This window comes from Sander vitreus, chromosome 19 (assembly GCF_031162955.1).
Source record: "Sander vitreus isolate 19-12246 chromosome 19, sanVit1, whole genome shotgun sequence".
Lineage (NCBI taxonomy): Eukaryota > Metazoa > Chordata > Actinopteri > Perciformes > Percidae > Sander > Sander vitreus.
In genome coordinates, this window is record NC_135873.1 from 15087668 (window position 1) to 15113188 (window position 25521).

General features: G+C 41.8%; 1 protein-coding gene across 5 annotated transcripts in view; it reads left to right on the forward strand.

Moving 5' to 3' along the window:
- LOC144534018 (RAS guanyl-releasing protein 2) overlaps positions 1 to 25304 on the forward strand; it is a 53400-nt gene extending 28096 nt beyond the window's left edge. The window contains exons 10-17 of one of the 5 annotated variants that reach the window (XM_078275635.1): positions 5033 to 5107; positions 5405 to 5527; positions 7012 to 7127; positions 7214 to 7355; positions 16388 to 16424; positions 19096 to 19254; positions 21315 to 21377; positions 23662 to 25304. In XM_078275635.1, coding sequence (XP_078131761.1) covers positions 5033 to 5107; positions 5405 to 5527; positions 7012 to 7127; positions 7214 to 7355; positions 16388 to 16424; positions 19096 to 19254; positions 21315 to 21373 — 711 coding nt within the window. In that variant the 3' untranslated portion in view covers positions 21374 to 21377; positions 23662 to 25304. Of the gene's footprint in view, positions 1 to 5032; positions 5108 to 5404; positions 5528 to 7011; positions 7128 to 7213; positions 7356 to 16387; positions 16425 to 19095; positions 19255 to 21314; positions 21378 to 21490; positions 22197 to 23638 lie in introns of those variants that run through there. The other 4 variants (XM_078275632.1, XM_078275637.1, XM_078275636.1 and 1 more) reach the window with 4 other exon arrangements.
- Positions 25305 to 25521: the final 217 nt, after the last annotated feature.

The following is a 25521-nucleotide window of genomic DNA, read 5'->3' on the forward strand; positions in this document are numbered from 1 at the left end:
TCGTCCGGCGACTTTCCCACGCAGAAGCTCGAGTGAAGATAATTACCTCTTCTGAAGAGTCCTTCATGTGTTTTTTTAATCCTCTGTGTCCTCCTTGGCTACCAGCAACTGCGTGGAGGAGGGGTGGGGGCGTGTGCGCGATCACGGAAGGCTTGTATCATGTGGACACGCCAACAGTGTTGTTGTCATTACTTAGAAATTCCTCATGGAAGCGACGATATGTAACCAAAGCATGCAGTATTCAGTTGTCTCATACAGATATGGTCCAGAGTGGTCTCGGTCGAAATGATGCGTCATCTGTGATTTTACTAGAATTGTTGGGGCTTTGTAAATTATAGAGTGTGGTCTAGACCTACTCTATCTGTAAAGTGTCTCGAGATAACTCTTGTTATGATTTGATACTATAAATAAAATTGAATTGTGATAATATGTTGATAATTATTGAGGTTCAAACTGTAATGAACACATTTTTAAAGGGGCACTCTATAGCATCTTTCATCCTCACGGCCTCCTTATTGTCTACTTCTTTCGCACTCTACACCTCCTGTTTGTAATGCAGTCTTTCTGTAAAAACTTTAAGCCAGAAACCCAGATTACTCTGGTGACATCATCAGGATTATTTTATTTTTTTAACTTGGGAAAGCTCCTACAGAGCCACAGAAAACATTATGCAACTATTTCCACAGGCTGTGTAGTACTCCGACTGACGAGTAAATTAAATTTCATGTGTACCATTATTGGAGTGTTCCTTTAAGTGAAAAAAAACAACCTTCAGTGATACAGAGTAGAGTGCCCGACGGGACCCGACATGTCGGGCTCGGGTTGGGCTCGGACATAAATATCTTGATGCCTGTCAGGCTTGGGCTGCTCTGTCGGACGTGGGCTGGGCTCGGACAGAAAAATGTGGCCCGATCCGCACTCTAATACAGAAAGGATTTAACCATGCATTTACTTCTACATCTTTGGTTGACTGCTTTAACACTGTTATCTGGTTGCCAAATACCATCTTTTTAGAGTCATGGTTTTATCCAGGACAAAGAGTCACAACCTGCGTTTCAGCCTCTCTTCAATGAACTTCACTGAACTTTAAATGGTAAACCTGCACTGAAACCTCTGTCTGTTCCTGTATCCTGATTAAAGACTAAAGGGCGCTTTGACTTTGAAACGACATAAAACAGGACCTCAGGGGAATCATTATCTCCTTTTGTGGAAAGGAGATAATTATATTATATTATATTTATTATAAGAGACCACATTGATAATACTGCTATTAAATTGTAAAGGTGTAAACATTCTACACTCCTTCTGCAACTCGTTCCACGGTCTTGGTCTCGGCTGACAAAACATTGCTCTCTTACTAGTCTCGCATTGCCAGACCTTCCTCCACAGCGCCGCAGAGGAGGGTCTGGCTGGTCCACACAGCATTCCAGGATGGGAGAAAAGAATGCTCTGGTTTATTATACATTATACTCTATTTATTATATATCACAATCATCTTGGGCGGTGCTAATCGCCGGACGGAGCCACGGTCCAGGAAAAAGTCCCCCAAAAACACGTTGTTGCCCCATAAAATACATTTAGTTTGTAATATGAAATGATGTGGGAATAGCATCATTTGCCAGTGCATACCACTAGCATTAAGAAAATGACCCTTTTTATATATTGCAAGTGAGTTACCCATGTTTGAGCAAACAGTTTAGTACAGATTCAATTTATGTGACAATAGTGAGTGAGACTCAGGGGCGATGTTAGCCCTTTTTTAGACTTGATCCCAGCACCACTAAAAAATAATTGCTAAATAAATAAATAAAAGTCTGTGTTAATCTATTGTGAGCTAAGGAGTTGTGCTCTAGGAATATCACAGCATCGTGAAACTAATCCCAGAATCTAATGCCTGGATATTGCTTATCAACCATTAGTCAAAATCGCATGAATCTGGAATTTTCAAAAGTTATTGATACTGCATATTGGAAATATCTGCTTTTCCATAGATTGATATCCCATTTCATTTGTTACACCACCTCACCTTTGTAGTAACGGCCTTGTGGCTCAGCATTAAAGTAAGTCAGTTGTCAGAATTGCTGGTGTCTCTAGTCTTCTTCTTCTTGTCTTCTAGTTACATAATTCAATGTTTCCCCTCGCCATGATGGTCCAAAATGATTTTTAAATGCACAGTAGAATAACGTTAAAAAAATGACGTTCAAAAGGGTGCCAGGCATCCCTAAAGGTCTGATCCTAGCAATGAAGTGTGTGTATTTGTAAGAGTCTCCTGAATTTGAGAAGCTTTTTGTATTTAAAAAAGAGATGAATCAATCAGGCTGCAGGTGTTGGTGTGAGATTGCAGCTGGCTCTGCTTTTCATTTTTTCTCTGAAAATGAAAGATAACATCTTGACAGGTTTTGGAGCTGAGCTACACCGGGGAAGTTTGCTGGACAGAGTCAATACCCAATTATCTTATGCCAGCGCTTATTGGAGTTGATCTATCTCAAGTCGGAGGAGGGGAGAGCGAGGAGAGGAGATGGAAAGAAAGCCGATAAATCCTTCAAAATAATATCTACGCAGACATGCCTGCAAACGCACAAGCTTAAAACACGACTTTCCTCCTTTTTGAGTAATCGTCATCAGCCTTTGATATGAAGTCGATTCTCTATCATCTCGGATGGGATGAACAAGCTACAGTTAACCTTCTCCTGGAAATACTGTAAGCACCACTGAATTAGAAAGCCAAACAAGAAGAACAGCCTTTCTTTCTTTCTTTCTTCCACACTTCTACTCAATAAGAGCCAGGAAACACAATTAGGGTGAGAAAATAGCTCGGAGGAAAAGAAAAGAATTAGAGGCCAACAATAGATGCAGTGGATGATTACATGCCACAGTTGGCTGCAACGGCAAAAAAAAAAATCAATGCTGCTTTCTAACCTGTTGCCATAGTAAAAGATGGCTGTACTTAACACGTCATGTAATGAACAGGTCAGTGTGTGAGAATTCTGTGTTAAGAACCTAGAAAATAAATAAGAAACTGAGAGAATGAGCTCCTCTTGAGGCTGCAGTTTCAGTGAAGGTACACAACAGCCTTATTTGGTCACTTTGTGTCTATTTCACTGATATTTGCAGTTGGACTACACCTCTAAAATGCTGCTTTTGCGTGGAATCTATGCAGGAATGTATTTGTTTTGTGGTGGAGATGAATTCTGGGAATAGTTCCAAACACTCTTTTAAAGGATACAAAAACTACTATTGTAATATTTGAGCATGGACGCTCATTGTTCATCACGTTCATGTTTGTAAACAGTGTACATACTGTATCATTATAATCTAAGCTCAAAAGGTCCACTTACACTCTTTTAGAGCTTTCAACCACATTGTACGGCCTTCATTATTCTGTGATCTATTTTAAATATGATGGTGGTCAGTAGAGCTGCAAAGATGCATTGCTTAATCGATTAATTGTCAGCTCCTAAATTAATCTGCATCTATTTTATTAATTGATTAATTGAAGAATTTTAAATCATTTTATATGGACATTCTCTGATTCCAGCTTCTTTAATATGAATATATCTTGTTGTTTCTTCACTCCTCTATGGCAGTAAACTAAATATCTTTGAGTTGTTGACAAAAGAAGACATTTTCTAGACCAAACAACTATCAATTAATCGCTCACTGTAGCTATGTAGAAGTGTACGTCAGGGTGTGTCCGTAAACCGTGACATCGCTATGGTTACAGGTGCAACAGAGCACACGGCCACCACACTCCACAGTGATGCAAGCGTGAAACTTGTCCATAGTCAGTGTATTTACAGTAGATGGCAGACCAGCGACTCCTGTGTTTCCGAGGTAAAATGACTTGTTTTTGTCAAAGGACCCTGGTGCCTTTACAGAGAGTATAGATGGACATAACAGCTTCAGTTACCTATCAGAAATAGTAACAGCAAGGTAAAGTGGTGAAAATATTCCAAATATAGCGTACACTAGGGCTGTGTATTGGCAAGAATCTGGCAATACGATACGTATCACGATACATGGGTCACGATTCAATATATTGCAATATATTTCGATACTGTGTGTAAGGCGATATATTGGAATTTTTTTTAAGTAGAATTTTACAAAAACATACATGATGTTCATAAAAGTCAAAGAATTCAGTACACAGAAAATCAAACTGCCTGTTTGGGATTGTGGTTCACAGGTTCTTAGTGAGCACATTTGTATATGTTAAAGTAGGCCAAAGTTCAGCCATAGCTACATTGTTAGCTTCTAGCAAAAAGTCAGGCACTGTTAGGCACTGTTAGGCGAGGACACTAGTGGTGCGTCTCAGCATAGCCATCTAGCAGTAGGGGGTTTAAACACAACATAAACGTGAACCACTGTCTTACATGAATATTTTTTAACGTAAACTAAAAACAAAAAAAACGATATTGCGTTTGTGAAAATCAATACAGTATTGCAAAATAAAATATCGTGATACTCAAGTGTATCATGATATTTTCTTACACCCCTAGCGTACACTCAAACTAATATTGTTTTTTTTACATGGGCCTTTTTTAGGTAGCTAAAATACGTTTTGCTGCTGCCTACGTCCACAGCGGTACATTGTGCCATCTACTAAAATTAATAATAATTTATACTTTTAAGGGAAATTACAATGTTTTCACTCTGTTGTTAGAGCACACATTACACACAGGCCTGAAATACACACACATGCTCAGTACCTCAGTTTTTCCCCGAGCAGTTGGGGGTTCATTGCCTTGCTCAAAAGCACCTTGGCTGTGCCCAGAAGGTGAACTGGCACATCTCCCAACTCCCTACAGACAGAGCTACTGCCACCCCTACCATAACTGTGCAAACACTTCAAAATATGTGAACTATCCCTTTAAGTACAATCACTAAAAATGTGTAAAATGTATGGCACTGGTGATTTATTCTGGAATGTAGTGGAGGCTAAACCCACAAAAATTCAGTTCTTGGCAAAAACATCAAACATGGAGACACAATGGTCCCGCTGGCCCTTTACAGTATGTGCTGTTGTGTTCAGGTGTCTCTGGACCAGTACCACACAGAGGAGGAGATCTACCAGATGTCTCTACAGAGAGAACCTCGCAAGCCGGCGGTGAGCAGCACACAAATGTACACTGTCCCGTGCTGGCCTGTTCTTAAATATCCCATATTTGGCAGTGATATACCTCACTCTGCTCCTGTCTTGATAAAATGGATGGTAACAATTATGCATATTAGGATTTCTTTCTTTTCCTTCTCTCGTGACATTCTGATCTACTGTTTTTACCCTTGACCGCTGCTCTGTACAAGCAGCTGTCTTTTCTTTTCTTTTGACAGCTTCTGCACCCCCCCCCCCCCCTCCCCCTGGCTGATACTGATCTCACCCTCTTTGGTTTCTCATTGGTTGTAGCAGAACTCCAGCCCTGCCCCCGCGCCTGACCCCAAGTCCACCATGATTGACGAGTGGGCTGTGTCGGTGAAGCCCAGCGCCGACCCGACCATCATCAAGAAACACATAGAGAAGATGGTGGAGGTGAGTGCTGACTGGAACCTGAGGGACAGTGGAAGGCTACGGGGGAGTCATCTGTTATTCCTCCCCACCACCATCTTTACATGATGACTGCAAAGTGCTCCTGGCTCTTTGGCCAAATATCTAGTTATCTTACCAACACTGGGAGGGGTCATCTGAAAAGCCTGTAACTCAATTTTTGGTGATGTTTGATGGTTTTTTTGCCTCGAAATTGAAAGTCAATATAGTTGCTTGTGGGTTAAGAATACTTTAAAGCCCAATGGGTCGATTTCTATAATAGCTGCCAATTAGGAATTTTTTCGTTATACTTTTTGGGATTTGTTTTGAATTGGACAGATAGTATGGTTGCAGAAATGAAATGAGCAGAGAAAGATGGGTATGGCACGCAACTATCTGCGATTGAACTGTGTATGTAACAGTAAACTCTGTAGCTTTTGAAAGCAGAACTAACACAATCCTTTTCTAACAAATGGAAATAAAAAAAAATCATAAGTTACTGAATGCACCCTTGCTCAGTTCAATACATTCGGGGGTTTGGCTGCTACAGCCTTACGTGGTCTGCTACCAGTAGCTTTTTGTGGCTAAACTGCTAACTTGCTAAACTTGCTATGTAACTGATTGTTTGACTACTGTTTGTAGACTTTAGTTATTTTACGGGGAACTATGCAGGTTTTTTTTAGCTTAATTTACCTTAACTGAACAGCTTCGGAGTCATTGGCTTGGTTATATGACTTTTTTCAGGTTGAATGGTAGTTGTCTCGCTCCCCCCTAGCGCCTGTGAGCTGGAAAACCACCCTTGCAACTTTTGGTCAGCGTCAGGAAGTATCGCGTGATATCAGGTCTCGCGATGTAACAAATTGCTTCACCGCACTGCACACACGCACGCCCCCATTCAGGAACCAGCTAGCTATAAGAACAAGGTAGCGATGGAGTTTTTCATACTATCGTCATGGCTGAGCCGGCAAAAAAGAAGTGGAAAGGTAGGAAAGCGTCGGAGGAACAGAGAAAGACGAAACGGCAGAATGAGCGAGGAGTCAGACACAAGTAAACATCGGAAAAAGCGAGAAATCAGCGAAGAAATTGCATAGCGCCCCTTTAAAAGGTTGCTCAAAAACATGCTTAATTCATTTTCTAATGTGTTATTAACATTAGGGAATTTTCAGGACCTTCAGACAGCGGCCTAAATTAAATCTTATTTTATATTTTTTCCACATTCTCAAAAACACACACACACACACACACACACACACACACACACACACACACACACACACACACACACACACACACACACACACACACACACACACACACACCCTTCTCAATGCTACTGGAAAAACCAGCACAGACAAACAGAATATCTTACTGCCCACCCTATCAGGATCTTACCTCGGCTAACTACTTGGCAAAAAAACATGTCAGGGGGCTCTGTGACTCTGTAGCAGAATTCAGACTGAAACTAACCATCACAACCCTCATGTTCACAGTCGGTGTTCAAGAACTTCGACTCAGATGGGGACGGCCACATCTCCAGGGATGAATTCGAAGCAATCAGGAACAACTTCCCATACCTCAGCAAGTTCGGAGAACTGGACAAGAACCAGTGAGCATTGGCAGAGGTGTACACTGTTGCTCAAATGCAGTGTACACACTTGACCCAACCTCTCATCTCTTTGCTTTCTCTCACAGAGATGGGAAGATCAGCAGAGAGGAGATGATAGACTACTTCATGAAAGCCAGCTCTCTGCTCAACTGCAAGATGGGTTTCATCCACACTTTTACTGAGAGCACATACGTCAAGCCCACGTTCTGCGAGCACTGCGCTGGCTTTGTGAGTATCAACTTCTTCGCACTTGTAAATAAATAAATTAGGGGTGTAACGATACATCGATCTGGATCAATATATCAATTCATCATCAATGATCCAATATTATCGATCCAAAGTTTTAAAAAAATATCAATACAGATCGCCATCTTTAAGATTCCCACTTTATATCAGTTTATAAACCGATCATCGACTCATTCACTAACCCAATCAATGGCACGTGGTATAGTCAGAGGAGCTCCCCCCTGCCCTTCCACAGCTGCACCTACTGTATCTGCACTTCATCATTTGTCTGGGCAGTCACTGGCAGCGCATGATAGCCCCATCTCTCAGAGGTCTCTCCTGTCAGGTCAGGGCAATGCCAATTACTTAGAGCTACAGCCACACGCTGCAGAAGTTGCATTCTGGGAAATATGGGAGGAAGGTAATTGGGCGAGATAATAACCCTCCTCTTTGGCAATGTTACATCTATGTATGTGTGTGTGTGTCCTCTGGCCCTTAACATTTCCCAAAGTCCCCCAAGGAGCTCTCTGTTATTTAGACATAGACAGTGAGTCAGCACTCAGCTGTAATGAGAACAGATAGGGCCCTAATATTGAACTGCAGACACTGAGATGTCATCCACTTCATTTATGTGTACTGTAGAGAGACAGAGAGAATGCTCAAAAGAGAAGTAAGTCATAAATGATATGTATAGAATATAATTTACACTCAAAAGGAGCACACATATACACACATACACAAACACACAAACACAAACACATTCTCCAGGGGAAGCATTTTCAAACCATCATGAGGGGAAGCTCACAACAGAGAGCAGGGAAAGATAAGGACTTCTTCCTTTGAATATGTGTGTGTGTATGTGTGTGTGTGTGTGTGTGTGTGTGTGTGTGTGGCAGTGGTACATACACTGAGCTCTTCCTCTTCTCCCTGCTTTGTGTTTCCCTCTTGGCTCCTGTGCAATAACAACATTTTCCCGCAGCCCCATTTTTCAGCACTTGTCTCAAACACACTGTATAAGCCAAGCCAGTCCTCCTGTAAACACTGCAGAGTTCACTCACCGCCAGTGTCTCACATGGATCTTCATCATCTTGAGCTGTTCTGCCCGCAGCCCCCTTTGGCCTCAACATCCTAATTAATTGCACACAGATGCGTTTTACTCAATACACAAAGCAAGAAGACACATCACGCAGTGCGAGTTTTTTTTTTTTGCATCTCAGGAGACTACAGCAAGTTTTTAGCTGCAGGCTTAGCTTCGTGTAATCACTAGAAGAAGAACAAAAATCAGTAGTCAACATCTCTCATTCCGTCTTCTCATCCTGACTGAGAAATAAAGAGTATGTGATAATGATCTCACTGGGGAAATTGACTATCAATCTATAATAAAGCAACAGTATCATGCACATGTATTGTTCTTTTAGGTGATTACACCTAAGTATGAGGTGCATTTGGGTTCATACTGCGAACCAGCACTTGTGAAGCACTTCCAGGAACATGGTTTGGTGACCTTATGCTGATGGCTTCCACATTTGGAGAGGGGTGTGCCAATAATAAATCTGTTTTCAGTCCCTGGAACTTCAACTAAACACACGTTTCTTGCTTTGATGTAAAAACCAGTTGAAGACACAAACTGTACGAGACTTAATTAACGGCTGTAAAATCTCATGCAGCGCTCACGCAGCTCATCAGGTTGTTTTATTCCTATAGATGATGACACCGTCTATTTGTCAGCAACGTGCACACTAAGTCCTCAGTTCCCACACAGGATTAGTTCAGGCCTGTTTGTGCCATGCATGCAGTGTGGAGGAGGGATTTGTGGAGAGAGGAGTCTTCTAAACTTGTTTCTCTGTGTTTGCATGTTGCAGTAGTTAAAAGGGATAGTTTTGGGGAAATAAACTCAGGGCGTTTTCACACCGATAGTGTGTCTGCTTTGGTCCGAATCGGTTGATGATTGGAGCGGTTTTCCCTTGTTTCGGTTTTGTTTCACACCTGGAAAAATCCAAGCGTACCAAAATGTGTCACTACAAATCAGACAACCGCGCCAGAGTTTGATTGAAAGCGTACCGAGACCACCTCTTCAAGCAGGTCTCGGTACGCTTGTTTGGTCCGCACCCGAGTGCGAATGCCTCGTTCTCACCTGCCCTGACGAACCGCACCAGTGGGACAAACAAACTCTAGTGCGATTCAACTGAACTAAATGAGGCAGGTGTGAAAGCGCCCTTACTTGCCCTCTTGTTGAAAGTTAGGGCGTTTTCACACCTGTAGTTTGTTTGCTTTGGTCCTAATCAGTTGGTGAGTAGTAAACTTGGAGCGATTTGCCCTCAGTCGGTTTGGTTTGGTTTGGTTTGGTTTCACACCTGGAAAAATCCAAGCGTACCAAAATGCGTCATTACAAATCAGACAAGAACGTCCAGCCCTCTTATTGGTTGGACAGGTCTGGGGGCGGGAGCAAGAAAGTAAATACAGGAAGAAGGTCCTGTGTTCTGGTCTAGTGGTCAAACCAGCTCATTTCATTAAAATTATCAGACATTGTTCCGCAAGAGACATGACTACGTCTGCTCTGGTCACCGAGACTTCGCTCTGCTCTGCTGGCGTCTGTTTCCAATTTTAGCTGCAGCTCAGTGGCGTAATGAGCCAACCCCTATGCAGGATTATCAAGGCGGGCCCCCCTACTACAGCACGTGATGACGGAGTAGGCTACCATGAATAGGACAGGATAGGATCACAGAGACACAGCATATAAGAGATGAGATGACTGACAAAATCGGGAGTAGCCTACGCGCACCACCACAACAAAAAAACACTGGTGAATGCGCACCATAACACATGAAAAAACACACAAGGGCAGTCCCTCCAGGATTTCACAGCCTTTTTTTTATAGATTGTTGCGGCCCAAAATGCCTGATTTTGCGGGAGCTTTTGTAAAACATTGCGATAAAAGTTGCGATGTCTTGTATGTTTGTTGCAATGAAGTTGCGGAAGACAGTGAAAGTTGCAAAAAAAGGCTTTTGTATAGTTCTTTAAAAATAAAAAGGAAACTTGTTTTGGGGAGAATAATAATTATTACTATTAATTAATTACTCTGGGCTGAGATGTTCTAGTAACCTTACCAAAAAGGCTCAGGATGCTGCAAATGTTGGTATAATATGAAAACGGCTGGTGGATTTAAGACAAAAAAATATGTTAGTTAACTAACATTGTTAGTTAATTTCCTAACCTGGCCTGGGACACACATTCATACGGTTTGATAAAGTACTTATTAGACTTTAACTTATCATTGCACTTACGATAACGAGCGTAGCTGTCCTCAATTTAGGTCATCCTGTACATCTCATCTACGTTTTTTCCTGCATCCACCGTGTGTGATTGTGTGTATGTGTGTGCGCGCGTCAGTCACGGGGGGAACTCAGCAGCCCCGCCCGCTGCAGAGAGCCGACAGGATGTAAACAGCAGCAGCGTCAGCACTTTAGAGTGAAAAAACGTTACAGCGTACATTGATGTTAAAATGTATACAGGTTGGCAGGACGGTCTGAAATGTTTTGCACGGTCTTTCGCTGTACGTTGTGTTGGTAAATGTGAGATGTTTGAGTCAAACGCGTGTCTTGTTCATGGACGTATTAAGAGAACGGTCTCTGAAACAAGGAAATGAATTTGACCCGTTCTCACTCCCGCTTGGTCAGTGGCTGTACGTGGGACTGCTGGGATTGTCGCGAGTAATGAAAATGCGACAGGGGCCCCCGGCTGTCAATCATTATCTTCCAGTCACGCGGGCCCCTGATTGGTCCGGGTCCGTAAGCACTGCGTACCCTGCTTACCGATAGTTAAGTTACCGCGTCTGCTGCAGCTGGTTTGACCACAGAGATACGAGTGACGGACGGCAAGCTTGACTACAGTCTGTTTCTGTAATAGAAACACTGCAAGCTGCTACAGTTTGCTGCTCTGCTGCATCGCAGATTGCTAAACACACCTGACTACAGGTTAGCTCAGACTTGTGGAGTAGGTATAGTTGGTGCGGTTCGAGTACGGATCACGTTCTCACCACAAACGAACCGCTCCAGAGTTTGATTGAAAGCGTACCGAGACCACCTCTTCAGGCAGGTCTCGGTACACTTGTTTGGTCCGCTTTTGGTGCGCACCAGATTTCGATAGCTGCGTTCTCACCTGCAAAAATGAATCGCACCAGCGGGTCAAACAAACTCTAGTTCGATTCAACCGAACTAAAGGCTGTCGGTGTGAAAACGCCCTTAGATGAGAAGATCCTACCATCTGTTCATTAGATATGAAGCTACAGCCAGGCGACAGTTAGCTTAGCATAATGACTGAGAGCTAGTCTGGTCCTACCAGACTCTCGTACATTTCATTTGTACAGAGAGTCTGGCCTCTCTCCATTGACAAGTGTTAACTTCCTTGAAGGGTAAGTTTAAAACTATTGGATCTGCCCAGAGCCACTCTGGTTCTCCTTCAGTGGAATGCTGATTGATTGCAAGCGAAAGTGGCACATTATCATCACAATAAAATGCAGAATTTGCAGGTTAAGTGCCAAATCATTTCCAGATTAATAGTACAGCTTGCTAAAAGCTAACAGAGAATCCTAAGTCAGTGTGTTTCCAGCTCTTGTTTGTAGTGCATTGTGTTTTTGAGTCCACAGAGACAGTAAAGGTCAGGCAGTGTAGGCAGAGCCGTGTTGATAGTTGTGTTTAGATGTTCCGCTCCTAACTGACTGCTCTTTGTTGTAGAGCCTCTGGCTGTGCACCATTTCTCACTGTGCGTGTGTGTGTGTGTGTGTGTGTGTGTGTGTGCCTTTGTTTGTGTGTATAATGTGCATTGACAAGTGTATGTGTTTGCATGCATGCATGTAGGTTAGCGTGTGTGTGTGTGTGTGTGTGTGTGTGTGTGTGTGTGTGAGTGAAGAGGTCAGGGTATTTTGTGCCTCCTCAGATGTGTCAGTGCAGTGTGTGATCTCCAGCTCGCCTCTTTCATGTCATTGTTCCCCCACTGTCTGTGCGCTCCCTGTGCCCCGCTTGATCTCGTTCCCCCTCCACCCCCTCTGTCCCGGCAATCTCCTCTCTCTCCTCCTTTCTTTCCCTTCGTCTCTCTCTCGCTCTCTCTCTCTCTCTCTCTCTCTCTCCCCCCCCTCTCATTGTGCCCCTTTTTCTTCCTTTCCTTTTATTCTCTCCAGCCTTTGCTCGGTGTCTCAGCATCAATGGGGTGTATCAAGATGTGAACTATACGGGTGTTTTAACATGCCGGCCTATTCGTAAAAAACAGCAACAACATTGATGATACGATAACTATAGCCACTAAGGTACCCATCTATAGATACAGTTAGGCTTAAGGATTCACTGTGCCTTCCACATGTGTTTGACATTTAAACATGACGATATATGAATATATAAATAGTAGTTTAGTATTGTAGGCCACCATAAAAGGTTTAATATGCAACTCAATACAATATACTGTATGTAGGAGGGGGTCCCTGCTCTTCTCTTATAGTTTGGCTTAAAAAACGTTGAAGACTCCTGCAGTATATTGGCAATTGCAATGGCGCGATAACTTTCCGCTGCCTCAAGAGAGCAATACGCCAAGAATGCACCTGAACACACCTCCCTGTAAGACCAGCACACCCATGGGTGCAAAGATGGGCGCTGGACGGTCTAAAAATAGCAAAGATGCATTGAAAGGTGGCTGACAAAAAAGGGCAAATGTACAACATGTATGTTGTAAAGAGAGGACTGTGATTTTAGTTTTTTAAAAGTTGTGTCTGGGCAGCTAACACTGGAGTCGGAGGAGAACTGAACTTACCTTTTTCAACAGTCCACATTACTTTGTACTTAAATCTTGGTGATTTAAACACTGTAGTAAAAATTATCTAATGGTGGTCAGCTAATACTGTGTCAACCCTGTATCGAGTAGGTGTTGCATTTATAACAAAAAATCTAAAAGGCAGTGATGTGAAAGCTTTCTTATTTAGTTCTTTCTCTGTGTCGCATATCGCATATTTTCCTCATATCGTGCAGCCCTAGATACAAATACAAAATATTTGTATATTTGAAGGTGCAGTTGCTAAAAATGTAGTCTGACTAACAGAATGTAGACTGCGTGTATAAGCTTGCCATTGGCCTCCTACATGATGCATGTTATCTGTGGTCTTTGGTGTTTTTTGCCCCCAACGTCTCCTCCCAGGCAGCGCGGCAATGGTTATGTTTAGGGTTAAGGTTAGGGTTAGCTGCCTGGAAGACGCCGTTGGAGGCGAAAAACACCATCGAGCGTTACCTGCGTGTTACCGTTTTCAAAATCCCCGTCGCTACGTGAAACAACAACAACAACAAGCTAGATGGAAGTCCAGCGAGCTCATCCGAAGCTAAAGCATAGGCAGGCTTTACCTCTCGGGCACCGGCGCTCAAATTATGTTTGTCTTTTTTATCATTAAAAGTCGTATCACACAGTCAACATATGTCTTTTAATGTTTTATATGGCGTTTTCTTTTGCAGGGCTTTAGCTCGCCTAATCACGTGCAAATGTTCCACCAAAACAAGTTCTCTAGTGTCCTCCCGACACTATTTTGCAAGCGCACCATCATTGCATCCTGGGCTTAGCCCCACCCAAGAAGGGCTAGTGATTAGTTTAAAGTAGGGCTGTCAGCGTTAACGCGTTAATCGCGATGCGATTAAGGGCCGACGCGATGCAACATTTTTTTTTTTTTAATCGCATTAATCACATGCCGGCATTTATTAATTTATTTTACACTTCACTCGGCTTTGCAGGCTACTATTTTGACCCTTTGCAGCACCGTTACTTATCGTCAAGCTGCCACTTCCTCGTATCACATCCTGCTGCTGCAGGCTGCAGGCATGATGGAGAAAGACAGCAGCAATGAAATCCTGAATGGCGCTTTTTATTTTCCAAAACAAGGCTCAGTAGACAAGTCGAAAGCCATATGCATGTTGTGTAAAGCCGAATTAAAATATCACCGAAGCACGTCAAGCTTGAGCTACCACCTACGAGCTAAGCATAGTAGTACAGTTAACGTGATGCTAGCCGCTAGCATGCTACCCACTCAGGCAAAGCAGTATTTTGGAGAGTGCTACTTGCTCTTGCGAAACAGGTGGCAACTAACTGCAGACCTGTCAGCATCGTAGAGGACTCGGGTCTTAAAGAGGTATTACGGTTGACATGTTCTGACCCGTCTTATACACTGCTATCGAGGGGGACAGTAGTTTGACCATACACAGCCTGTATGACACGGAGAAAGCAGCTAAACTGGAACAGCTGTCTCATTAACCGGTGATCACTGGACGTCAGTGATAATCAACATTATTTAGGAGTTACTAAACACTATATTGACTCTAGTAAGGATAGGGAGTTTTAGTTTTTTAGTTAGGTACTTGGAGGAATTGTGCAATAATGACAAAATCAAGTTCATAAAGTCACTTTCTTTGCATTCATTTGATTCCCAATCAAGATACACTGGTAAAAATTGCTTTCTATTGTTAATATGTACTTAAAAACTGTTTGAAATGCAAAATAATAGAATTTTAATCATGTGATAAAATATGCGATTAATCGCTATTAACTATAGAACTTCAGCGATTAAAAAAAATTAATCGTTTGACAGCCCTAGTTTAAAGTAGGGGTGCATGATATATCGACTCAATATCGTTATCGCAATATCACGTTGCGCAATATTATATCTAGGGGTGCAAGATATATCGACTCAATATTGTTATCGCAATATATCGAAAGCGTCGCAATAAGTATGCAATACTTTGTTTATATTGTGGAGCGCTGCGTCCCGTCTGTTGACTGTGTGGCTTTGTTGTGTTTGATTTAGAGCCCGTTTGAAATGCTATAATGATCATGTTTCATCGGCCAGTTACCGTGCCACTTGCACATGTTAGTGCACGTCAGCACACGGGTCCACTACGTGACAAACCCTATGGAGCGTACCACGTGTGTTCATATTTTAACAGAGAAGTGTAAGTGAAGAAATTGATAAAGACAACTAAACGGAACGAGTCAGAGAAGCGAAATTAAAGTTGTGTCCTGGTCTCTTTATTTATTTATTTGATACTGTCCAACCAGTAAAACATGTCCTGTTCTGTAGACATGGTCCTTATTTATTTATTCATGTTGGACTAGTCCAATACGACTGTCAGTTGAAATCAACCTTGTGTTGTAAGAAAACTTCTTTTATTTGTTAGGAATCTATTTTGATGCGTTTTCCCGTAACTTTAGTAATTTTACATACGTTCATAATCAATATTGCAATATCACATTTTGTTAATATCGTGCAACCCTAGTTTAAAGACATACAAACAAACCAAGACATACATACATACAAACAAACAAAGACTCCCCTCGTGCAGATTTATGATGGGTCAGCCGGAGCTTTCTCCAGCGCTTGCACGGCGCTAAAACAAAGTGTGAAGAGCAGGGCTGTAGTCAAGTCCACCTTTGTCGAGTCCAAGACAAGTCCAAGACCGAGTCTAAAGAGGTTTGAGACTATGTCAAGGCCGAGTCCAATTAAGAGAGTCAAGACCGAGACAGAATAAAAAGAATCCTCTTCAAGACCACATACCTACCTATTCATGATTTATGTGATGTGAGAGACAGTATACCCTACTTTAAGATGATCATTTGGCTTCATTTTTTGTAATTTAAAAAAGCAAAAAAACTAATTCCTGTTTTCTGAATGAATGGTTTTGTTTTGGAGGAGGAAGTTACTTTAGAAAACAATTGTCAAAACGAGTCCGAGATAATAGAAAAACGTCTGCAGCCCTGGTAGAGAGTGTACGAAAAATGGATTTACTGTGTTAATAAAGATCTTATATTTGTTCATTAAAAAACAGTTGAAGACAGGAGCATTTGAATTCCTGGACGGACGATGGACCTTCAACACCTACCCTACTCAGATCTCTCTGTAATTGCTGCATGATTTTAACATTAACTCTCTTGCCTTCATGGAAATGAAAACACGTCCTAATTAACACCCAACCCCCACTGTCACTTTATTCCTTTCTTATTCTGTCTTTTTGCAGATATGGGGCTTCTACAAGCAAGGCTACAAGTGTAAAGGTAAGACAGCAATACATTTAGATCCGACTCCATGTCCGCTGCACAGATGTGCGTGTTGCACTCAGAAGGGTGAAGCCTTTAAAGAATTAGCGATTCTTTTTGACGCCATCGATTCCCAGCCATCAAACACTCACACACACCCTCTGTAGACCAAGATCTACAGAGGTAAAGTGCTGGGTAAATGTCATCAACACAGAAACCATTGTAAATAAATCACAATCTTTAAATATATGTCCACGTACAAAGCTCCGTTCAATTACAGCTGGATTAGCTCCATCAGCTGCGACCACACTACACACAATGCACTATTATTTGCCCTTTCAAACACTCCCAGTAGGCCAGTGTTTGAAGAAGCTGGTTCACTTCACAAATGTACATACACACAGGCAACCTCCAACGCCTCCCATCCTTTTCTCGTCCTCATTAGCATCTAAACAAACACTCCAACAGCTTGCTTCTTCTCCCTCTATGACTGTGCTGCTGGTGGTCCGTGCTGACGCTCAAACTTAAGTAGTGATAATCTGCAGACGTTCAGTGAACTAAATAACGTTAACGCTGCATAAGGTTCCACCCAGATGTCGAGCAGGAACTTTTGGAATCGAGGCCAAGGCCTCTAAAATGCAAATAATGCAAGTTTCCATCTGCTGGAGTCTTAGGAGAAGTGATTGATTGCAGCTCGCCGTTATGAATGGGAGAAGATAGCGTGGGCAGACATTTCACAGGCAGGGTTTCATTATTGTGTCAATTGTTCAACAAATTAGTTTCAATTGCTGTTTGAAGCACAAGGCTGTTCAGTTATTTGTCTGCACAAGCATTGGTTTGGAAGTTAGCTATTACTGTTGCAATGCATTTTTCAATTAAATTAAATTTTATTTATAGTGTCAAATCATAACAGGACACAGACCCAATAATAGAAGCAAGCATTTGGTGCAACGGCAGTGAGGAAAAACTTCCTTTTAACAGGCAGAAACCTCGGACAGACCCTCGTTCTTGGTTGGCGGCCATCTACCTCAACCCGTTGGGGTGGAGGGAGAAAGAGAGATCACAACTTAATAGCCAATAATAACGGGACCGGCATGTATACAGAGCCCTGGCGTGTTGGAGGATATAATGTATTCATGTTTCTTCTTGAAAAAACAAGCATTTCAATTACTGGCTAGCGCTTATTAAAAAGCTTGCAAGTTACCTTGCATAGCAACGAGAGCAAGTCACGCTCCTTGGGGCCTTTGAGGTATTGTGGTCTCTTACTAGCAGTATTCACCCTGCGTCTTGTGTTTAGGAGGAGAAAAGAAAAGATCCGTAGTCTATCACCACCTTATTTCCTAATTACCGAGACTTGTTCTACCTAAATCAAGTGTTTTGTTTTCAGTCTTTTTTTTGTGGCTTTACTGGATGCAAGCATACTTACATGGTTGCTGCTGTTGAGACAAAAGGAGTAAAAAAAATGGCAGGGAAGTGAAAAGAGAGCAAACACAGAAGCACTTTGTACATAAACAAACCGATACCACATCGCCGTATGTCTCTGAGTTCCAGTGCATTAATGAGACCACAGGAAGTCAATGAGAGAGCCCCCGAGCCATTCATCCCCATTTCCATTGTTAGCCCGCACTCAGGGAGGTAGAGAGCCCGCGCAGATACATAATTGAAATGAATCACCATTCACAGTGCAGGAGCAGTGTGTTGAGACCTCTGAATGGGTGTGTGTGTGTGTGTGTGTGTGTGTGTGCGTTTTGTGATGGTAGACGTAGATATGAGAGGCATCTCATCGTCTTTGAATGGGTGTGTTGTCACAATGCCAGTATCCTATGATATCACAGCAACAAGTTCCTCGCTGTTTGAAGGAATAACTCAATATTTTAGGGTTATTCACTCTTATTAAGAGATAGATGCCAAGGTCAATACCAATTTTATATTTGTCTGTTAAATATGAAACTGCTGTCCAGAGCAAAGAAAACAAGTAGGTATATTTCCCAAAATGTCAAACAATCCCAGTACAGCCCTGTCTAAAAAATGATGTTCCCATACGACAAAAATGCATTATGTTATGTCCTGGATTACGTTTGTCTTTGACGTATCACAAATACGTTTCTAATCAAAGTCTCCGTAAGTCCGTGAAGGGTGGAGGTTGGGGTGGGGGGATGGATGGATGGGTTGAACACATACACAGAACAGAATTTTAAAAACACCTTTGTTGAACATTTCTAAAATGTTAATGTTGAGAACAGTGTTGGTCACTGTGGCAAAACTACACTACTGTGTGTGTGTGTTTGTTCAGGTTCTTTGACTCACATGTTTTGGTGATGCCTTGCTCAATGACCCATGGCCCCTCTCCTCTCAGACTCCCCATGGTTGGCAGAGTTGTTGTCAGGCACAGTTGACCTCAGCGTGTGTGTGTGCCAGCGCTTGTGTGTCTGCATGCCGTGTAGAAGCTCGTTCCTGTCACCGCTGGCTCTTCCGTTCGCCCCGATGTTTCTGTTTGCACCGGTCCCTCTGTCTGACCCTGTCCCTCTCTCTCCACCCCGCTCCCCATCTTCCCCTTTCTTCTTCCCATCTCGCCTCCTCTCTCTGCGACTCTCCCTCCCTCTCCTCCGACCCGCCCGTCCTCTCCTCCTCTCCCGTCACCTCTCTTTGCCGCTGTCCTTCTCCTGCCTCATGGACGCTCCGGCGGTAGCCTGCGGGGTGAACTGCCACAAGGCCTGCCGAAGCCGCCTGGCTGTCGAGTGCCGGAAGAGGACGAAGAGCATAAGCCACGAGACGCCGCCGGCCCTCCAGGCCAGATCCTTCAGCTTCCCTCCACCTGCTAACACCCCTCCCAGCCTGCAGAACACAGGTCAGTTGGATGTTATGTCAACTAAATAAAATCTGTTTTATGTACACTATATATATATATATAAAAAAAAAAGCCCAGTCTGCTCTGATTGGTCAGCGTTTCCTGGTCTTCCATATCTGCGCTCTGTACCGTCATTGCAGCCAGGGAATGATTCTAATGCCACTGTAGTGCCACTTTCTACCTATATACAGTTATGTTCAAAATAATAGCAGTCCAACATCACTAACCTCATAAATCAAATCAAATATTTTGGTAGAAGTGATATTTCTACATGGCAAATAATTGACTAGTAAGTGTTGTAGAGTCATAGAAAACCAACAGACCCAACAGTCATGACATGCATGCTGCTTATTCTGTGTAATTGAATCTGTAATTGAAAGGGGCATGTTCAAAATAATAGCAGTGTTGTGTTCAATTAGTGAGGTGATTGATTCTGTGAAGAAACAGGTGTTAGTTATGGCCCATATTTAAGGAAGGAAGGAAGCAAATGTTGTTCATGCTGGTTATAGTGCATTTCACACTGAAATACTAATGCAAACACTAAATGCAAAATGGGTCATTCCAGACATTACTCTGAGGAACAGCAGACTTTGATTAAAAAGTTGATTGGAGAAGAGAAAACATATAAAGAAGTACAGAAAATTATAGGCTGCTCAGCCAAAATGATTTCAAATGCCTTGAAATGGCATCCAAAGCCTGAACGACGTGGGGAAAAACGGTCAACTACCATTCGAATGGATCGAAGAATAGCCAAAATGGCAAAGGCTCAACCAATGATCAGCTCCAGGAAAATCAAAGAAGACTTAAAGTTACCTGTGAGTACTGTTACGATCAGAAGAAGGCTATGTGAAGCAAAGCTATCAGCTAGAAGCCCCCGCAAAGTCCCATTGCTGAAAAAAAGACATGTACTGAATAGGTTGAAATTTGCCAAAGGACACATTGACTGGCCAAAGGAGAAATGGGGCAACATTCTGTGGACTGATGAGAGCAAAATTGGGGGCCACAGACAGTTTGTCCGACGACCCCTATGCACTGAATTCAAGCCACAGTACACTGTGAAGACAGTAAAGCATGGTGGTGCAAAAATCATGTTATGGGAATGTTTCTCATATTGTGGTGTTGGGCCTATTTATCGCATACCAGGGATCATGGATCAGTTTCAATACATCAAAATACTTGAAGAGGTCATGTTGCCTTATGCTGAAGAGGAAATGCCTTTGAAATGGGTCTTTCAACAAGACAATGACCCAAAACACACCAGTGAGCAAGCAAAGTCTTGGTTCCAGATGAACAAGATTGATGTTATGGAGTCCCCAGACCTCAATCTCATAGAAAATGTGTGGGTTGACATAAAAAATGCTGTTTCTGAGGCAAAACCCAGTTTTGTGGAATGTAGTTCAGTCGTCCTTGGCTGGAATACCTGTTCACCTGAAATCTCACTTTTTACAATATGGGACCTTTTATGACATATTTTTAGACATACATGCAGCATGAAATAGGTTCATTAGCTTTCTCGATTTTAGGAAAGACACAACATAGTATAGTGCTCATGAAAAACACCTTCACAATCCTAAAAAAAAAACACTAGCAGAAAATTTTTTTTTTTCCAAAATGCATCAATGTCTAATGCAGTCAGAGAAGTATAGCTTAGAGGGATTTTTATAACACTCTTTCAGCGCTTCATGTCACCACTGGAACAAGTCCACTTTTTTAAGGGTGCTTTTGTCTCTCCCTGAGCATATGGAGCACTGGCGTTTGGGAGATATTCTCAAACAATATAGTGCAATTTGCAATGGAAATGTGATTGGCACCCCCCAGCGAGGCCAGTGACTCATACATGCAGTGTTTTTACCAGACATTAGCAAAAGTGTTGCCCTGCCTAGCTTTGTTTTATCACTGTGAGCCTGCTTGATCATTGACGCTGCTAGACGAATGAATTGGCAGAGTAAACAGACGAAAGGCCACGCATTTTCATTAGCGTTAGGCAGTGTTTTGCATTTTCATTTGATTGACCAATCTAGTCCTCATTTCTTTCCCCTCGCCTTCTCTGTTGTCATCAGTAATTGCTGAAGAGGATATAGAGACAGTGGAGGAAGGAGTGTTTGATGTCCACCTATAACCAGGTGAGAGAGATGTTCACTTTGGCTCAGGCTACATTTACATTGCTACTTTGGTTTAAAAACGAATATCTTTTGCTACATTTACACCTTGCGTTCCCCCTGTTCTGGTGTTTCAGAGCCCCGAAACCGGAGACATTTGAAAAGACTTCTGACCCATTTTGGTTTGGAATCTGTTGCAGTGTGTTGCAGTCTCAACGGTTGCAAATGGAGACCTTTGGCAACGCCGACCTTTGGCAACACCGCCAATGTTTCGCCGCCTGATTGGGTCTTATCTGTCTTATCGTTCTCTAATACTAAAGTACTAATATTACCATGGCAACTGCAAGCAATGTGCGAAGTATACATGCTGCTTCCTGTTTACCCCGGCACACGCATGCCCAGTATACGAGAATGTTGATGAGATATGCGGTTTGGCCGTGTTAGTTTACACAGAGATTTGTTCTTCTACTGGAGCTAAAAACAGATCGCTACTGGCTCAAAACTCCGCTTAAAAACCAAAACGTAACGATGTAAATGTAGCCTCACACTATTGGATGCATTCTATATGATTGTTATTGACATTGTTGCTGTGCTTAGTTTGGAAAGTAATTATGTATTGTAGTTCAGATTCATCATGAAGAGATGAGTTTAGAGTTTAGATTAGGAGTGCATAGTTCGTAGAGAATCAGCACATTTGATCTGCTTTTTGATTGATTTGAAATGTCACTTTCTTGTTGAGAGTTAAATGAGAAAATGAATACCACTCTCACATCTGTTCTGTAAAATATGTAGCTGGAGCCAGCAGCTGGTTAGCGTAGCTTTGCATGAAAGGGAAACCGGGGGTGTTGGCTGGCTCTGTCTGAAGGTAACAAAATCTCTGCAGCTCCCTAATTAACATGATGTACAAAACCCAAAGTGTAAAAATGACACATTTGGGATTTAAAAGACTGGCTGGACTAAGGAATTTCCTGGAGTCTTGTCATCACTGTGACGTTGCTATGCAACCAGCGGAGACTCCGAGATAATTAGTGAGCTTTAGCTGTGCTGGTAAGCAGATTGGATTACCTTTGGACAGAGCCAGGCCAGCTGTTTTCCCCTGTTTTCTGTCTTAATGCTAAGCTAACCAGCCACTGGCTGTAGCTTCATATGTAACGACAGACATGATGCGGTAACTCCTGGCAAACATTTCCCAAAATGTTGACCTATTGCTTTGAAATTGGACTCTCCAAATAAAAAGATAAATAGATCAATAAAGTGTATCTGCACAGGAAATACCTTGATGTTCATATTATCTGTCGACCTTTTTGTGACCCTTTAAAACCTACCTCTCATATATTATTTCCTCTCATCACATGTTGCATATGAATAGGAGTTGTGAGCAGTAATCAAAGAGCAACTTTGTCTTTTCAGATTGTTTGATTTGAATCATTTTTACAGGCCTGCAGATGTAAAACTAATCAGTATTTTACAAGGTACAGGACAAATGAAACGTGACATTTTTTTCGTTTGCTATTGGCTTTAATGATAAAGTTGTATTATCTTTACAATTAAGGCAAATGCATAACTTGGCAAAATGACCAGCTGAACAAAACAGGCCTAAGAATGATGAAAGCATGTCCAGATCAGCCTTTAGTAGACCCTGGGGCAAAAAGGAGCAATTAGTTTGTGGCAATTTAATTAAACACAAATGTTTAAAAAAAAAAAAGAAATGAATCAACTAATATGGTCTAAAAACTATTTTTGGCCACAGGCACAAAAGATAACAACCGCTGCCTTAAGGTCCTTTATCAATTCAGTTGTTATTAATTGGTGCATATTCCCAAACCAATTTATTGTTACTGTTAAGGGGAGACACTACAGGCAAAAGCATCATTTTTCAGTTTAGGGTTTTTGGGCTATTTTACTTCCATAACATGTCTTCTTTCATGCTATTGGGGGAAAATAAAACATCCAAAATACACATTTAGATGTTCATTTAACTACACTTTGTTTATTTGTGCCTGTAAATTTCTCCTAAATTACATCAAAAGTTAGCATTGAAAAATGCCTAATTTGCATATTTAAACATCAAAATTTCAGAAAACTTGGAATGCAAGAAAAAGTTGTCTTAATGTAAGTAATCAAGTGGGGAAGTTTCATGGTTTCATGGTCTATTAGTTAAACATTTTAAAATAAAATGTAGTTAAAATATTTTCCCTATTTACATGTAGTGTCTCCCCTTAAGAACTGTTCTTACTGTGGCTATATTCTTTCTGCATTTACACATGTACTACTGGACGCATCAGCCAGTGTATTTCAACCCTTGCAGGAGCCTTAAGAAGTTAAATGTGGTTCTGATGAACAGGCCAGTGACAGTCTCCAGCTCTCTATTTTAGAATCCCTCCTACAGTTGGTGTGCAAGAAGCCAAATCAGCGTCAGAGTGTCGGGAGCCAGACACAGAATGTGCTACAGTATGTCAGCTTTACAACCCTCAACACTGCTGAGAAACTGCACTGAACACAAGCCAGGACTCCATCACGCTGCCACACAGTGGACGCATACTGCAACAGCAACTCCACCTAACTCATGAAATTGACCACCAATGAGAATCCAATGTCTTTGTATGATTATGATGTACAATTTCTGTATTTTGATTCAGTGTTGACCAAGAGTGTTACTGTAAAAGTGACTATATATTACAAAAAAAAATCCACAAAATTGTATTTTCTTGGTGGAATGTCAAAGTCAGTGGAGTTTGTAATTTGAGCACACTTTGCTACAAATTGGAATGGCTGTCTGATTTTTTTTCATCATCGTCTTCTTTCTTTAAAACATAAAAGAGGTGCTGTTATTGCCAAGAATGTAAACCTGCCATCCAGACAAAGCTACCGTCTTTCTTCGTCTTTATATTGTTCATCATCTCGTTTTGAATTACATTTCAGTGGACCACTAATAGGACCAATTTTGATGTCAGATAAAATATTGTTGATGCTTGGTGGCCGTCTGAAGCATGATGACTAAAGCAAAGAGCTGAAATGACTGTGTGGACAGTAATAACCAGAATGGACTTTGAACAACATTGTATTTTGTCATGTTTACCTGAATATCAGTAACTGTCCTATAGTTATTGCTGTGGTGTTGTTTTCGGTATACAGTACGGTATTGTACCAGTGCATTGATAGATGATCTCTCCTCCGTCAGTACTGTGAATGTAGCACAAACCGTGACATGCTGCTGTCAGATGAAGATTGGATTTTCCCCTAATAAAAGGTCTGTATGGTGACAGCAGAGAGCTGGAGACAGGCTTCCCACTGATTCCTCTATCCGTTTCTGAAGGAGCCTCGGAGCTCTGAGAACTGTCAGTAAAAATGAAATAATCAAAAGAATAACTGCAGTATAATGAAGCTCTTCATTTGACAGCAGAAGTGTATAAATATTCTATTTTTTCCCTGAGAATCTGTTTTGATGCAAGTTGTATTTGGCGTTTTTTTTATTTTTATTTTTTTTTATCCTGCATGCTTCTCCTTTCATGGCTCTATTGTCTAGCCAGGCGTCTCTGTTGCTAAGGTTTTTTTTTGTGTGTGTTTTTTTTTAATGTAGCACACCAAGTTATCATTTATTTAGGAAACATGAAGTGTTGAAATTCCAGACAGAGGAACTGTTTCTGTTGCTTTGTGCCTGGAGAGAGATGAATTCAGACTTTCAGTGCCATATTGTTAAGTGCTGCTTTGTCATTGAATGAGACTCCTCGCGTTGCTGGTATTTATTTTTGTGTATAAATAGCTAAATAGCTGCCGGTCCTTCTGTGTCACTGCCTGTCTGACGAAAGATGTTTGTTGTCATTCTGTGAATGAATCTTTCAGACTGATGTCATGCTACTCCTCGTGGTTCCCAGACAACTTCCTAGTATTAAATGCAGCAAGCGTCACTTTAATATGTGTTCTGGTTAAGTAAAAAGGTTTTGTATTGTCTCTCTGAAATAGGACACTTTGGATGATTCTCCACTTTCTCTTGAGCAGAGGATATTTTCAGCTTTTAGCAGCTGCTTTGATCTGAAAATACAGTCCATTTACTTACATTTCTGTTAATACTGATACTCCCGTGTGAAAGCTGGCAATTGTGTGTGATTTCCATGTTTTAACTTGAAGAATGTGTGTGTAAGAATTATTCTCTGGGTTGGGAAAACTT